The 14,052-nt window shown below is 21.3% G+C and overlaps 3 protein-coding genes across 3 annotated transcripts; 2 read left to right on the plus strand and 1 right to left on the minus strand.

Moving 5' to 3' along the window:
- Positions 1–636: 636 nt before the first annotated feature.
- PY17X_1111900 (stearoyl-CoA desaturase, putative) lies at positions 637–3,579 on the plus strand (the record flags this gene model as incomplete). The annotated part of the gene is made up of 2 exons (XM_720178.1): positions 637–1,725; positions 1,834–3,579. The coding sequence occupies 2 exons, from the start codon at positions 637–639 to the stop codon at positions 3,577–3,579; spliced, it is 2,835 nt and encodes a 944-aa protein (XP_725271.1).
- Positions 3,580–4,355: 776 nt separating this feature from the next.
- PY17X_1112000 (MORN repeat protein, putative) lies at positions 4,356–8,509 on the minus strand (the record flags this gene model as incomplete). Its single annotated transcript, XM_022956465.1, has 2 exons — positions 4,356–8,253; positions 8,460–8,509. The coding sequence occupies 2 exons, from the start codon at positions 8,507–8,509 to the stop codon at positions 4,356–4,358; spliced, it is 3,948 nt and encodes a 1,315-aa protein (XP_022812368.1).
- A 2,531-nt stretch (positions 8,510–11,040) lies between these two features.
- PY17X_1112100 (conserved Plasmodium protein, unknown function) lies at positions 11,041–12,909 on the plus strand (the record flags this gene model as incomplete). Its single annotated transcript, XM_722595.1, has 1 exon — positions 11,041–12,909. One exon carries the CDS (start codon positions 11,041–11,043, stop codon positions 12,907–12,909), a length of 1,869 nt encoding a protein of 622 aa, XP_727688.1.
- Between the last annotated feature and the right edge of the window lie 1,143 nt (positions 12,910–14,052).

A 14,052-nucleotide genomic window follows, 5' to 3' on the forward strand; every position in this document is an offset into this window, starting at 1 on the left:
AATAAACTGTTTATTTATTATTATATATTTTTTGAATTTGTTTTTAATCAACAAATTCGATGATATATATATATTATGGGTATACGCGCCAAAATAATATACATATTACGCACACAAATATAATTATATACGTATATTAACATTATTTGATGTAACGATAAAATTGTAAAAATACGCTATATCAATTTTTTTAACATTAATATAGCAAATAAGGGGTGAGCAAAAAATTAATGCCCTTAAAAAACAAAACCATATATTTTTTATAATTTTAAATTTATCACATAGCTGAATAATGCTTCATTTAATATATATAAATACTTATTAGTCTTTTTTGTTAAAATGATATGACCAATTATGTAAAATCGTTATAAAAAAAAAATAAAAAAAGTATTATATCATATTTTTAGCACATATATATTTTTTATAAGACTTATAATATATTGAAGATTAAGGATTTTAATACATAAATTATAAGAAGTATATATATACAAAAAAGTTGAAATATTTTAATGATAAAAAACAATGCATTTATTTACATTATATATTGTACGCATGTGAATAAACAAATTGTATTTTGTAATTTATAAGCAATATTAAAATTAAGATATATTAAAAGTGTGCGAAAAAAATTTATCAATGACGTTACAAAAGAGTTTGGGGGACGCAATCACAACTATTTGGAGTGTGTTAGACGAAAATGATTGGAATGTTAAATATGTAGCAATAATATATATATCGTATATTGTTGGTTTGGTTTCTTGCTATTTTTTGAGAAAAATATGTTCTCAATCTTTTGTTAATTTTATAAAGCTTTTAAAAGGTGTTTTAGTTTCAATAATTTCTGTGATTAGCTTGAAATATTTAAACATAAATACCAGAGTAGGTATTAATTTACTTCATATATATAATATTGTGCAGGTGTGTAGTTTTTTAGAAGTATTTAGCATAAGAATTAAAAACACAAATAAAAAATTATCAAATGATCAAACTTCAATCGTTAATAAATATGAGTTAGATAATGAAAATGAAAATGTAGACTATCACACATTAATAGGGGATGCATCAGAACATTTAGAAAAAATAGCAAAGACCATTTTGAATGACAAAAAATCCTTAGAGGAAAATAAAGGAATATTAAAAGAAAAGGAACTTATAGAACAAATTGAACAAGAAGAAAAAAAAGAAGAAGAATATATGAAAGCAAAAAATGTTAGTAACTCCAAAAAAAGAAATAATGGAAATAAAATAAATTTGGTTTGGATTTATGTTTTTTTTTCAAAAACATTCAATGTAATATTTTTTTCTTTATTTTGGAAGTTAATGCCCAATTTGATAATAGTAAAAATATTTTTGACATTACAATTATGTGCAAACTTGATTTATACTGCTAAAAATATTTACAAAAACAATTCAAATATAAAATTATTACAAAAATTAATAGATGGACTTAATATTGCATATTATATTTTTATAAGTTTATTTTTTACAAAAATATTATATACATTTGATGAAAATTATAATAATAATTTAATACAAAACTTCGCAGTTATTTCTATTGTCTTTCATATGTATTATGGATACGTGGCATTTGTTAAATATATTTATGATTATTATAAGCAATTCAGACCATCGTTATTTTCATTTATATTATTTTTTCATGTATTTTCCATAATTGGAATAATCAAATTATATCATCATGAATACCGAAAATCCTTGTTAATACAGGTTAGTAAAATTGTTTTTTTTTCTTTCCGTTGATTTTGTTTACCTTTTTTTTTTTTTCGTTAATTCATGTCATTGACTTCATATATTCATTTTTTCCTTTTTTTATAGTGCATAACATTTTACCTCATTAACGGATTTGGAATAACATTCGGTGCCCATCGATTGTGGTCACATAGAGCATTTAAAGCTAGTACATTCGTGCAAGTTTTATTTCTAATTTTGAATAGTTTTGCAAATCAAGGTAGTGTAATAATATGGGCAAAGAATCACCGTTTACATCACAAATACAGTGATACAAAATATGATCCTCATAATATAAGAAATGGTTTTTTTTATAGTCATGTTGGATGGTTATTATATCAAAAAACAAAATTTGTTAAGGAAAAAGAAAAGGAAATTTATGTTGACGATCTATTACAAAATCCAATTCTTATGTTACAACATAAATTAGACCCATATTTCAACTTTTTTTTTTGTTTCATAATACCAGGTATATATACCTACTATATGTATAACAATTTTTGGGATGGATTTTTAATTTTAGGTGCTCTTAGATGGATTATTACCTTACATGCTACTTGGTCAATTAATAGTGCTTCTCATTCATTTGGTCATAGACCATATAATGCTGATATAAAAGCATCTAATAATATATTTACATCAATAGTAGCTCTTGGAGAGGGATGTCATAATTATCATCACGTATTTCCATATTGTTATGCTATGAATGAGAATTTTTATATTCTTAGCATAAACCCAACAAAATATGTAATACAGCTTTTTTATTATTTGGGATTAGTATGGGATTTAAAATCAGCACAAAATATATGTAAAGAAGTCCGATTAAGAGAATCATTAAAAATAGAACAAAGAAATAAAAGGCTAAGTGAAAATATTAAAAATCAAATATTGAAAAAAGAAGATACAAGCTATATAACAGATTTAATGAATTCCTTTAAGACATTTTGTAACGATTATATAAATATTTCTACATTTATGTATATATTATACTTTTTAAGAGATATTACTATTATGTTTACTATTTTCTTAATACACATATGGTATTGTTATAATAAATATGGAAATGGAACAGCCTTTTCAAAATTATCACTAGAAAATAATAAACTTCTTAATATTATTTTTTTTACATTTTTTCATATAATTCTATATGGCATACCCATGGGAACGATGTTTACAAGTCTCTACTCATTAGTTTATGAATGCAAAAGAGGATTAATATTTAAAAATCAATTCCTTAACAATTTATTTGGTAGTATAATATCATCTTTTATTTTATTACCATATTCCTCTGAAAAATCAAGAAAATCCTTATTAACATCATTAAATGAAGATTTTTTTAAAGTTTTAAAAGGACCAATATACTTTGATTTATATATAATTATTTTTTCTTTAGTATCAATATTATATGGATTTATTGCTTACGGATTTGGGTACTTTTATTTTTGCACCTTTTTCTTAGTACCATATATAGTTTTTAATGCATGGTTATTACTTTATGTTTATTTGTTAAAGAATCCACCATGCTTAAATGCCCAGATAGATGCAAAGGATGTAGATATAAATATTTTAAATTATGTTGCCTTTCAATCATTATTAGAATGGAAAAAAAATAATTCAATTTACCAAAGCAAGAAAAGATTATATAAATTTGTTTTCTCCTTTATCAATTTTATGCATCATCATTTATGTTATACATATGTTGTAGAATTTATAAATTCAAAAATACCAAGCTACCGAACAAAGGAAATCTACAAGTATTTTGACAAAACTTTAGACCAATACTATTTTATGCGTAATGACAAATTCATGGAAATATTAAAAGAATTTTTATAAAATGATGATCTTTTACCATATAAAAAACCATTGAACACAAGTGTGTGAAAAAAAAAAAAAAAAAAAAACAATCTGTATTATAAACAAAAATGTGTTTACTAAATAACCATTGAATTGTCCTCTACTAGTATTATATATATATATATTAAATGTACATTACCAATTGATTTGAAAATGTATTATCAGCAGCATGATTACTGTTATTGTTATATTTTACTATTAAAAATATTGTATACATAAATCATATAAACAAGTTTATTTTTTTATTGATTTTTGCATGTTATTAATGAAGAAGGAAACGAAATATATACATATATATATATATCATTTCCTAGTTGAATTTAAGTATTGTGCATTTATTTCATCAATTTTTATTCAGAAATAAATGCAATATCTATATATACAATATTTTTAGTGATATGCATGTAATTAGTAACGCAAATACAACATTATGTATATTTGTGTGTATTTGTCATTTGATTCTTCATAATTGATTTTTTTTTTTTTTTTTAAATATGTTTATATTTTATTTTTTATGGCAAAATTTTCTATTAAGCATCATTCAAATAAAAACGAAAAACAAGAATAAAATAAAATATAAAAACAAAAAAATGTGTATATATAAAAAAAAAAATTTCATCTATAACTTTATCTGAAATTATTTATTTTGAGCATGGGGTAGAAATTCAAATATGTATTACACTGTCAACATCTATATATTTGTATGTTTACGTGTATTTTCATATTTTTATCATCAAATAATTGCTACCCCTATTTTAAAGATAATTGCTCAAGGCTTGGAATAAAATATCCTTATAATCAAAAAAGGATTGGTTAATTAAAAAATCATTATAATTTTGTTCTTCATTGAGTTTATCTTTTTTGGGCTTATAATTGCATAACTGTTCATGCAATATTTTTTCTTTTTTAATTAATTTATCATAATTAAAATGAGCATAATATATATCATTTCCTTCATATAAAATTCCATACCCATGTTTCATTCCCCTATACCAATATCCTTCATATCGGTTTATATTATCATAAAAAAATATTCCATAACCATGCTTCATTCCTAAAAGGAACATTCCATCGTAGTTTTCTTGTTTAGCGTCGTCGTTACTGCTACCACTACTATTGTTATTATTACACATTATGCTTAATCCCTTTTTATGGGGTATAAGATATATTTGTTTTTCTTTAAGATACTCAACAATTTGATAATTTTTTTTTAACTTATTTTCAATTTTAGTGATCCAATTTTTATCCAATACTTCCCAACATTTTTTCAATAATTTTGCTTCTTTTCTCTTTATATAAATTTCAAGCTTTTCGTTAAAATTTATTTGTGTAGAATCATTTTCACTATATTCAAGGTTACAACTATTATTATTTGAAGAATAATTTTGTATTATATTTGTTATATCATCTGATAAAGAGTTTTTTGCATCTGTTTTCAGTTTTGTATTATTCGGATTGCTATCGGGTCGTATTTCTAAACTGTTAATATCATCAGAGTTGTGAATAACGGATTTTATGATATTTATAACACCGTTTGAAAATATTTTATTTTCTATTTTCTTATCCATAGTTATATTTTTACTTTGTGTAGATATCAAATTTTGGTCACTATTATTAACTTTATCTGTATTAGATATGTTCGTTTCAATAAAATTTCTCACATCATGTAACTGTTTACTTATATTATTAGGTATTTTATTTTTACTATATAAATAGTTACAATTCGTATTGTTCTTTTTATATATACCAAAAGGTAAAATATAAATCTTACCTATATATTTATCTTTGTTAGGAAATATTATATGAAAATTTTTTTTTAATACAGGTTCATCATTATTCCATTTACCTTCGATACATAACATTTTATCAGAATTGGGATTATTTTTTATAGTTAAAAACCCATTTCCATTTTTTTTTCCTTCCCAAAAAATACCTTCAAATATGGTAGTATCATTATAAGATAAAAATCCATATCCATGTGGTAAGAAATTTTTTATTTCCCCTGTATAAATATTTCCGTTTTCATAAATAATTTTACCCTTTCCAACTAAATCATTATCTTTAAATATACCAATATATGTATTTTTATTAAATATAAGTTTCCCATTACCATTAAAAAACCCATTTAAAAATTCGCCCTCATATTGATTTAATAAGTAATCAACATATAGCCCATTACCACTGAATAAGTTATTTTTAAATTTACCAAAATATTTGAATTTATTAGAATACAGTAAATGGCCTGAACCATTTATTTGATCATCTTTCCATTCTCCATAAAATGTTATACAATGTGTATTATATATAAGTTTTCCAATTCCTTCTTTGCACTTTTTGAGTTTACAATAAGTTCCTTCATATACATAACCTTTTAATGATATTAATAAAACATCTATTAAATTTGTATTTATTTCTTTTTTTGTTTTATCTATTTTTTCATTTTCATTTTCCAGTTTTCTGTTTTTTTTTTCAATAATTAATATATCATCTATAAAATTATAATTTTCTATATCTTCCTTATCAAGTAATATATTATTTTTTTTTGAAATTTTTAAAAAATTATTTAGTTTTAAATCCTTTTCTATAAAAAAATTATAATTTGAAGTCTTATTCCACATTTCAAGAAAATGTATATTATAATTATTGTTATAATTTTCTCTTTTATCTTTTACACCTTCTTCATAATTTTGTTTGCTTAACATAAAAAACTCGTCAAAATATTTATGAAAATTATTTCTTAATTCTGTAATATGTTGTTTTTTAAATTCGTTATTTTCTTCATTTTCTTTTATACAATTTATGCTACTATTTGATATATTTATTTCCTTAATAATATTCAAATTGTAGCTATTTTGTTGTTGTATTTTTAACGATTTAATATCTATTACATATACATCATCTTCATCATCTATGTATTCAATTGGACTACAATATTGTTCATATATTTCATTGTGTTCATATTTACTCACATTTTTATTCACATTTTTAACACAATTCGAATCGATATTATTCTGATTGTTAATTACATAACCCTGATTACTGTCCCTAATAGGTTCCCCTTTATTATTAACATGATAATTTTTCATATTTTCATAAAAAGGTGCATCATTTTTTTTGTTGGTATTATATTGAAAAGCATTATTCTGAGAACATGCGTTAGAATCATCCTTATTTGAAGAAATAACATTTTTATTATTATTATTATTATTATATTTTTTAATATTTTCAAAAAATGCAGAAGAAAAATTTAAAAAAGATTTAAAAGATAAACTAATTGTTTTTAGATAATTAATTTCATATTTAGTTAATGTTAATGCATTATTTAAATATCCATTTTTTATAAATATTTCATCTTTATCTATATCATATAACACATCTACCACATCTTTTACATATTTATATACATCGCTATCTGTGTTTGTGGATATTAAATAATTTTTTCCAAATGTGTATTCATTAAATAATTGAAGGTTATTTATATGTAATAACAATATATATCGTTCATGAAATAAAATTAATGGTAACTTAAATTTTATCCATTCCTCAAATTTTCCTTCATAATTTTTTATGTTAAATCCAAAATTTATAATATCAGGTATGAATGACAAAAATAATAATAATTTTTCATATGTATTCCCTTTTTTAGAGCTCACCAAAACTATTTTTCTTTCTAACAATATTGCTTTTAAAAAAATTAAAATATTTTTTATTTTCATATTATTCACATTTTCAATACTATTTTCCAGACTCACATAATAATCCTCATAAGTAATATATTCCAATATTTTTCCTGTGTTAAAATAATCAACAAAGTTTTTTAATTTTTCATAATTTATTCTGTCTCCACTATTATCTATTATAATATCATTTTCATAATCACCCCTCTTATCAATATTCATATCAAACTTTTCTACTTTTTCATTATTATCTTCCTCCTTTTTTTCTTTAACTGTATTCATTATTAATGATTGTGCAACTGGAATAAATCGTGTGTATATAAAATCATAATATGGAATTTGACTTATAATAATAATTTCCTTATATTTGCAATTTTCAAAATAATTTAAAGATATTATATAATATCTATTACCACTATCTCCATACATAATGTTGTATTCCTTATTGAAAACATTAGTTTTATCATTGTTAAAATAAAGAAGGGTATTATCCGAATTAAATTCATTAAATAAATATATTCTTTCTAAAATTAACATCTTTATATCATTCACCCAATCCCCTTCATATCTATACCAAACATTAAATGGTGTTATTGATTTTAAATTGTTTTTATCATTAACTTTAAAAAAATTATCATTTTTTTTTATATCTATTATATTTGGATAAATAAATTCAATTTGTTCATTTTCTTCTTTAGATAAAATAACAATACAACAGATATAAGGTCCACAAGTTGTGGGATCAAATAATATTTTTATTTTTTTGTATTTATTAACTATTATATCAGATATATTATCATATTTTACACACTTTTCTGGTGGATCGTTTAATTCCGTGTTTTTTACAAAAAAATGAGATGGCCTATCAGCGTCAAATTTTATATTTTCTACATCTTCGTCAAAAATTTTATCAATGTTCTTTCCTATTTCGGATAATTCATTTTCATTCACTTGCTTATTTTCTTGATCATTGTATCTGTACGTTTAAGGTGAAAAATATCCAGATAAATAAATGTATACATATATATATTATTGATTATACATTGTTTTCTTTAAAGAATATATAGATTACAAATATATTTATGTATATACATATGCCAACAAAAGACCAAATCTCTAAACATAAAACGATATAAAAGCTTATAAATATATAAAGTTTAATATATTTGAGTCAAAAATAACCTTTCAGTTTTTAGAGAAAAAATGTGTGAGTTATCCTTATTTTTCTTCATAAATCTCTTAAAGTTGGAAAAAAAAACGACAAAAAAAAATTACATAGTTTTATTATTCATTTCTGACTTATACTAAATTGTAATAAAAAAATAATATAATATTTAAGAAAAATATATATAAATTTATTGTAAATTAATGATATATATATATTTTAAGTTCAATTTTTATCATTATAAGCAAAAAATTGTATTTTATTTTATTTTATTTTACACTATTATACTTTTCACCATATCATCACCGTGAAAACAAAAGAAAGTAAACGACAATTATATTTTACTTGTGAAAAAAAAAAACATATAAATATATATGAGTTTCTTTTTATATATTATAAATACCCTAAGTTAATTAAATTGTTTTCCGGATTTAAAACAAAATATATTCAAAATTGTATAACATTTTATCCTTTTACTACTAATATTTGTTTTAGCTTTATTTGATTATTTTCCTGTGAAAAATTATATTCAAATTATTATATCAAAACCTTTAAACAAATATATACAATATGCTTTTTTCAAACATGGTGATTACAACTTTATGTATATTATTGCTCATGAAGACAAACTATTTTTATAGTATAATTTATGGAAATTTGTTGGTAATATATAATTTAATGAATATATCGCTTAACTATAAAAAATATAATATTTATCTTTTAAAAATATAAACAATAGTGTTAATATATATAACAATTAAAATTTATGTGACCAAATAAACTAAGAAAATCATATAGAATGTGGTATATATGTTTTTGAAATTCCTTTTTTATTTTGAAAAAAAATCAAATAACCTTTTTAAATTTTCCTTTATAAATCTGAATTTTTTATATTATATCGTTCATATTTTTTCACAATTATAATATATATTAAACAATGTTTATATAAACACATAAATTATTATCAAGTAATAAAAAAGATGTTCTCAACCATAGGTAGCATGAAAAACAATTTCCACATTTATGGAAAAATCACTTTTCTCGTAAAGTTATTTGTCTTATAAAATTTAAGTTAATATTTTTTTGTACTTTGAAAAAAATACGAAAAAAATATGAAAAAAATATGAAAAAAATATGAAAAAAATATTTTCACATGTTTGGTAACTTAATATCGCTTAAAAAAATGACAATTTGTTTCGTTTTGATTTCCTTTTTTACAACTTGTTCCAAATAAAGCGGTGAAAAAATCTATGTTCAGTTTAAGAAGCAAATAAAATCACCAATTGTGATGTTATGGCGAATAAAGAAATATCATTATAAAAGGTTGTATATATATAACACAAAATATGTAAAAAGCATAAAAGAGAGTTTATAAAAAACATAAGAGAGTTTATAAAAAAACATAAGAGAGTTTATAAAAAGGCATATATATAATTACACATTTACATGCATGCAACAAATTTGACAATTTTTGTGAACCCAAATTATAAAATTGCATAATTTATCAGAGTTAAAGGAAATAAATATTATATTTAATATATCTATGTTCGTTCATTTGTTTCAATTGAGAATATTTTATTTATTTGAATTTTGTTTTTTGGGCTTAATTTCAAATTATTTTTGGAGAAAATATAAATACACTCCAAATTATTTCGTAATCTATAATTTTTACTTAATTTTTTTTTTTGCACATATATAAATGTGAAAATAGTAACTATTCTTTAATTAAGACAATTTAATTTTTATTTATTAGAATTTATTTTTACGTATTTTGTTGAACCTTTATCATTATATATATACACATTTGTGATTTATTGAAATTTTTATATTGCGCCTTTTTCGTCATATAATAAAAACCATGCATCCAAAAATAAATATCTCAATCATTTCAAAATATGAGAACACATAGATCATAGAATTCATATAAAATATAAATTTTGTATAAAACGAATGAACCTTTAAAAAATCTCTCATTTTTATATATACATATGCATGTTTGAATATTTATGCAAGACCGAGGAAATTAAAATTCACGCTCTCTATATATAGTTGTCTTTTAATTTCATAGATTGTTTTATTGAAGTATTATTAATTTTATCCATGCTCTTCAATTTCAAAATGAGTGTGGTATTTTTTTAATACATTTGTTATGCTATTAAAAACGAACAAATATATGTGTTTCCGTTTTTGCTTGTGTTTATGTATTTTTTTTTTTGTGAGCACATTTTGACATGTTTAAATGATATTATTTATTTTTAAAAAAGAAAAAATAGTTTTAAAGTAATAAGGTAACCTTCGATACAAAATAAACAAAACGCAAAGGGAGCCACTAGTTTTATTCTTTTTCATAAGAACTTTGCATTAATGGGCAATATAATCATTTAAAAAACATAAAATAAAAAAATAGATATAAATGTTTTTAATATTTTAATGAAAATATTTTCAAATTGAGGAAAGAATACAGAAAATAATATTTGTTAATTCCACGCTTTTATGAATATATAGTTGTAATATACAAATTTGAAAGTAATAATAAAACTATATATTTATATATATAATCATAAAAAAGTGGAGAATATAAAAAAAAAAAAAAAAGACATGAATATATTATATTTTAGGAATTTAGTTTTAATTATCTCCTTTTTTGTGATAAACAACCAAATTAATATTAAAAATGGATTTATATTATTGGGCTTTTTTAGTAGCTTTTCTTGGAAAAGTGAAAATAATATGATGACAGAATGGGTATTAAATGGCAGTCTAACTAATCAAAATAAAAATATCCGAATTTTAAATGCCCATACTGATTTGAATGATAATGTGGATAGTAATATTGCATATAAAAATTTGGATAAAAATGAAAATGCCACATCAGGAAAATCTTTATTTCATAATACAAATTATTATAATCACTTAGATAAAAGTGAACATAAGGAGAATCATAATTCAAAAGCTGAAATTGAAATAAAGGAACTCATAAAGAAAGAAATCGAGAAAAATATCAAAAAAGAGGAACAACTCATAAAGAAAGAAATCGATAAAAGCATCAAAAAAGAAGAAGAACACATAAAAAACGAAATCGATAAAAGTATCAAAAAAGAGGAAGAACATATAAAAAACGAAATCGATAATGAACAAGATAATGAACAAGATACTGAACAAGATGATGAACAAGGTGAAGAAAAAGGTGAAGAAAAAGACAAACCGAAGGAAAAAAAAATAGAAAAACTAATACATCATGAAATTAGGAAAATTAATGAACAAATTGAAAAAAATATACAAGAAAGCGAACAAAAAAAGAACCCTGGTGATATAAACAAAAATAAAACTATAGCAATTGAAATAAAAAGTGAAAACAGACATCCTAAAATGAAATGCTCAAATCAATTAAATTATATAGAATATTCAAATATAGATAAAAAGTTCACAAGCGAAAAATCTAATAATGATGTAATTTCCTTTATTAATATAAAAACAAAAGATAAAATATATTTTAGAGATAAAATAAATGAAAATATTACAAAAATTGAAGATCATTATAATACAAATCAAATATCAAACATCGAACACATGGAAGTAGAACCAAATAGCATTAAACAGGACCAAGATGTTACAGGTGAACAAATTAAAAATAAAAATAAAAACAAAATCCAAGACAATGCAACGTTATATGAAAATAATAATAATAATGATAATAATCATAATATTAATAATGACAATAATAATGATAATAATATTAATAACGTATTTTTGGATTCAAAGGAATATAACAAATTTCACATATTTTTTAATAATAATTTAAAGAATATTAATAAGCATAAAAATTTTCATAAATATAATAACAATTTAAATGAAATCACAAAAAATAATGATATAACTAAAAGCGTTTTTACTAATTTTATAACGGAAAATCAAGAAGATGATTCTCCTCCCCTATCACCCATAAATTTTGGACGTCGAAGTTCGGTTTTAAATTTAAGCAATGATGAGTATAATAAATTAATGAATGAAGCAAGTGTGCTTGTATATGATAATAATGAAATTGTCCCATATAGATATGACCCCTTTGAAGTAAAAGATGATGCTATAAATGATGCAGAAAGAAATAACAATAACAATAATAATAATAATAATGATAATAATAATAATAATGATAGTAATCATAGTAATTATAGTAATGATAATAATAATAATATATATAGGGACAACCCCAATGATATGTCATCAGAAAATAACCCAGAGGAAGAATCTCAATTTAAAGGAATGCTTTTAACATTTGTAACTGTTATTATAATTCTTGCGATTATATTTTTAATTGCATTTATTATTTATTATTATGATATTATAAATAAAATACGTGTAAAATTACAAAATAAAGGAAAAAATAATAAATCAATGACAATAAAAAATGACAAATCCTCAGGAATATACATCGATAATTACTATGCTGATAATACTCATGTATAAAAATTAACATATATTCGAATGGTTGTGTACATATATATGCATATGTGTGTATACATAACGTTTATTTTTTCATTATATAATATTGTTTTAAAATAATATCATTTGTGTCCTTTTTTATTTTTCTCATTCATTTGTTTTACTAATATGTACATGTTTTTTTTTTTGTTATTTGTTTACAATATACATTTTATTTATATTTCCGTTTTTTTATTATTTCTTAAAAATCTACATATTTATTACTAAATGAATCATATATTTGATCAAAAAAAAGTAAATAAATAAAAAACATCACTATTTACAAACATTTTATATGCATAATAACTTTTATAAAACAAAATCACAAAGATATATAAGCATAATATTTTTCAGACAAACTTTTCATATGAATATATGCTTACATACACATTATTTACTACCTTTTCTTCTCTGTATATTTAAAAGGTTTATGGAAAGTGAATATATTACATTATATTAATTTCAGGGATGTAGAAAAAATTGGTACCAAATTTTATTATATAATTATCCTCAACCTTTATAGATTTCTATAATAAATTTAGTATATCTTATAACAATGCCTATTCATATATATATATGTACATACTTATACATCATAAGCAAATAAATTGGTATGAATCGATTATGATTGTGGAATCGCATTTTTATAGCGTTAAGTTGTATTTTGTTGTGTTACTTCATTTCTGTTGATATTTCACAAATTCTAAAAAGGGCTTTTTAATATGAAAGAGAACAGAAAACACAAAGAATACAAAAGAAGAAAGACATTATAATTGCTTTATTTTTTATATTATAGGTGCTATTATATTAATATATACGTGTGTATATATATATTAATCTAAAGTTGTTAAAAAACATGTACTATACATGTGGAATTGGTTAGAAAAAAAAAAAAACTTATTTGTGGATTGAGAAATATAAACATTTTTTAAATATATTTATTTTATAATTAAGCAAAATATATAACTGTTGTATATATTTTAATTGTATCAATTCTGTGTTCAACGTATATAATTATATACATGTCACACTCTTATAAAAATTATTTGCATTTTTTTAAATAGCACACCTAGACCACCAAATCAAAAATATAAAAGAAAAAAGAAATATAAAATTATATTTTTCTTC

The sequence above is a fragment of the Plasmodium yoelii genome (assembly GCF_900002385.2).
Source record: "Plasmodium yoelii strain 17X genome assembly, chromosome: 11".
NCBI lineage: Eukaryota > Apicomplexa > Aconoidasida > Haemosporida > Plasmodiidae > Plasmodium > Plasmodium yoelii.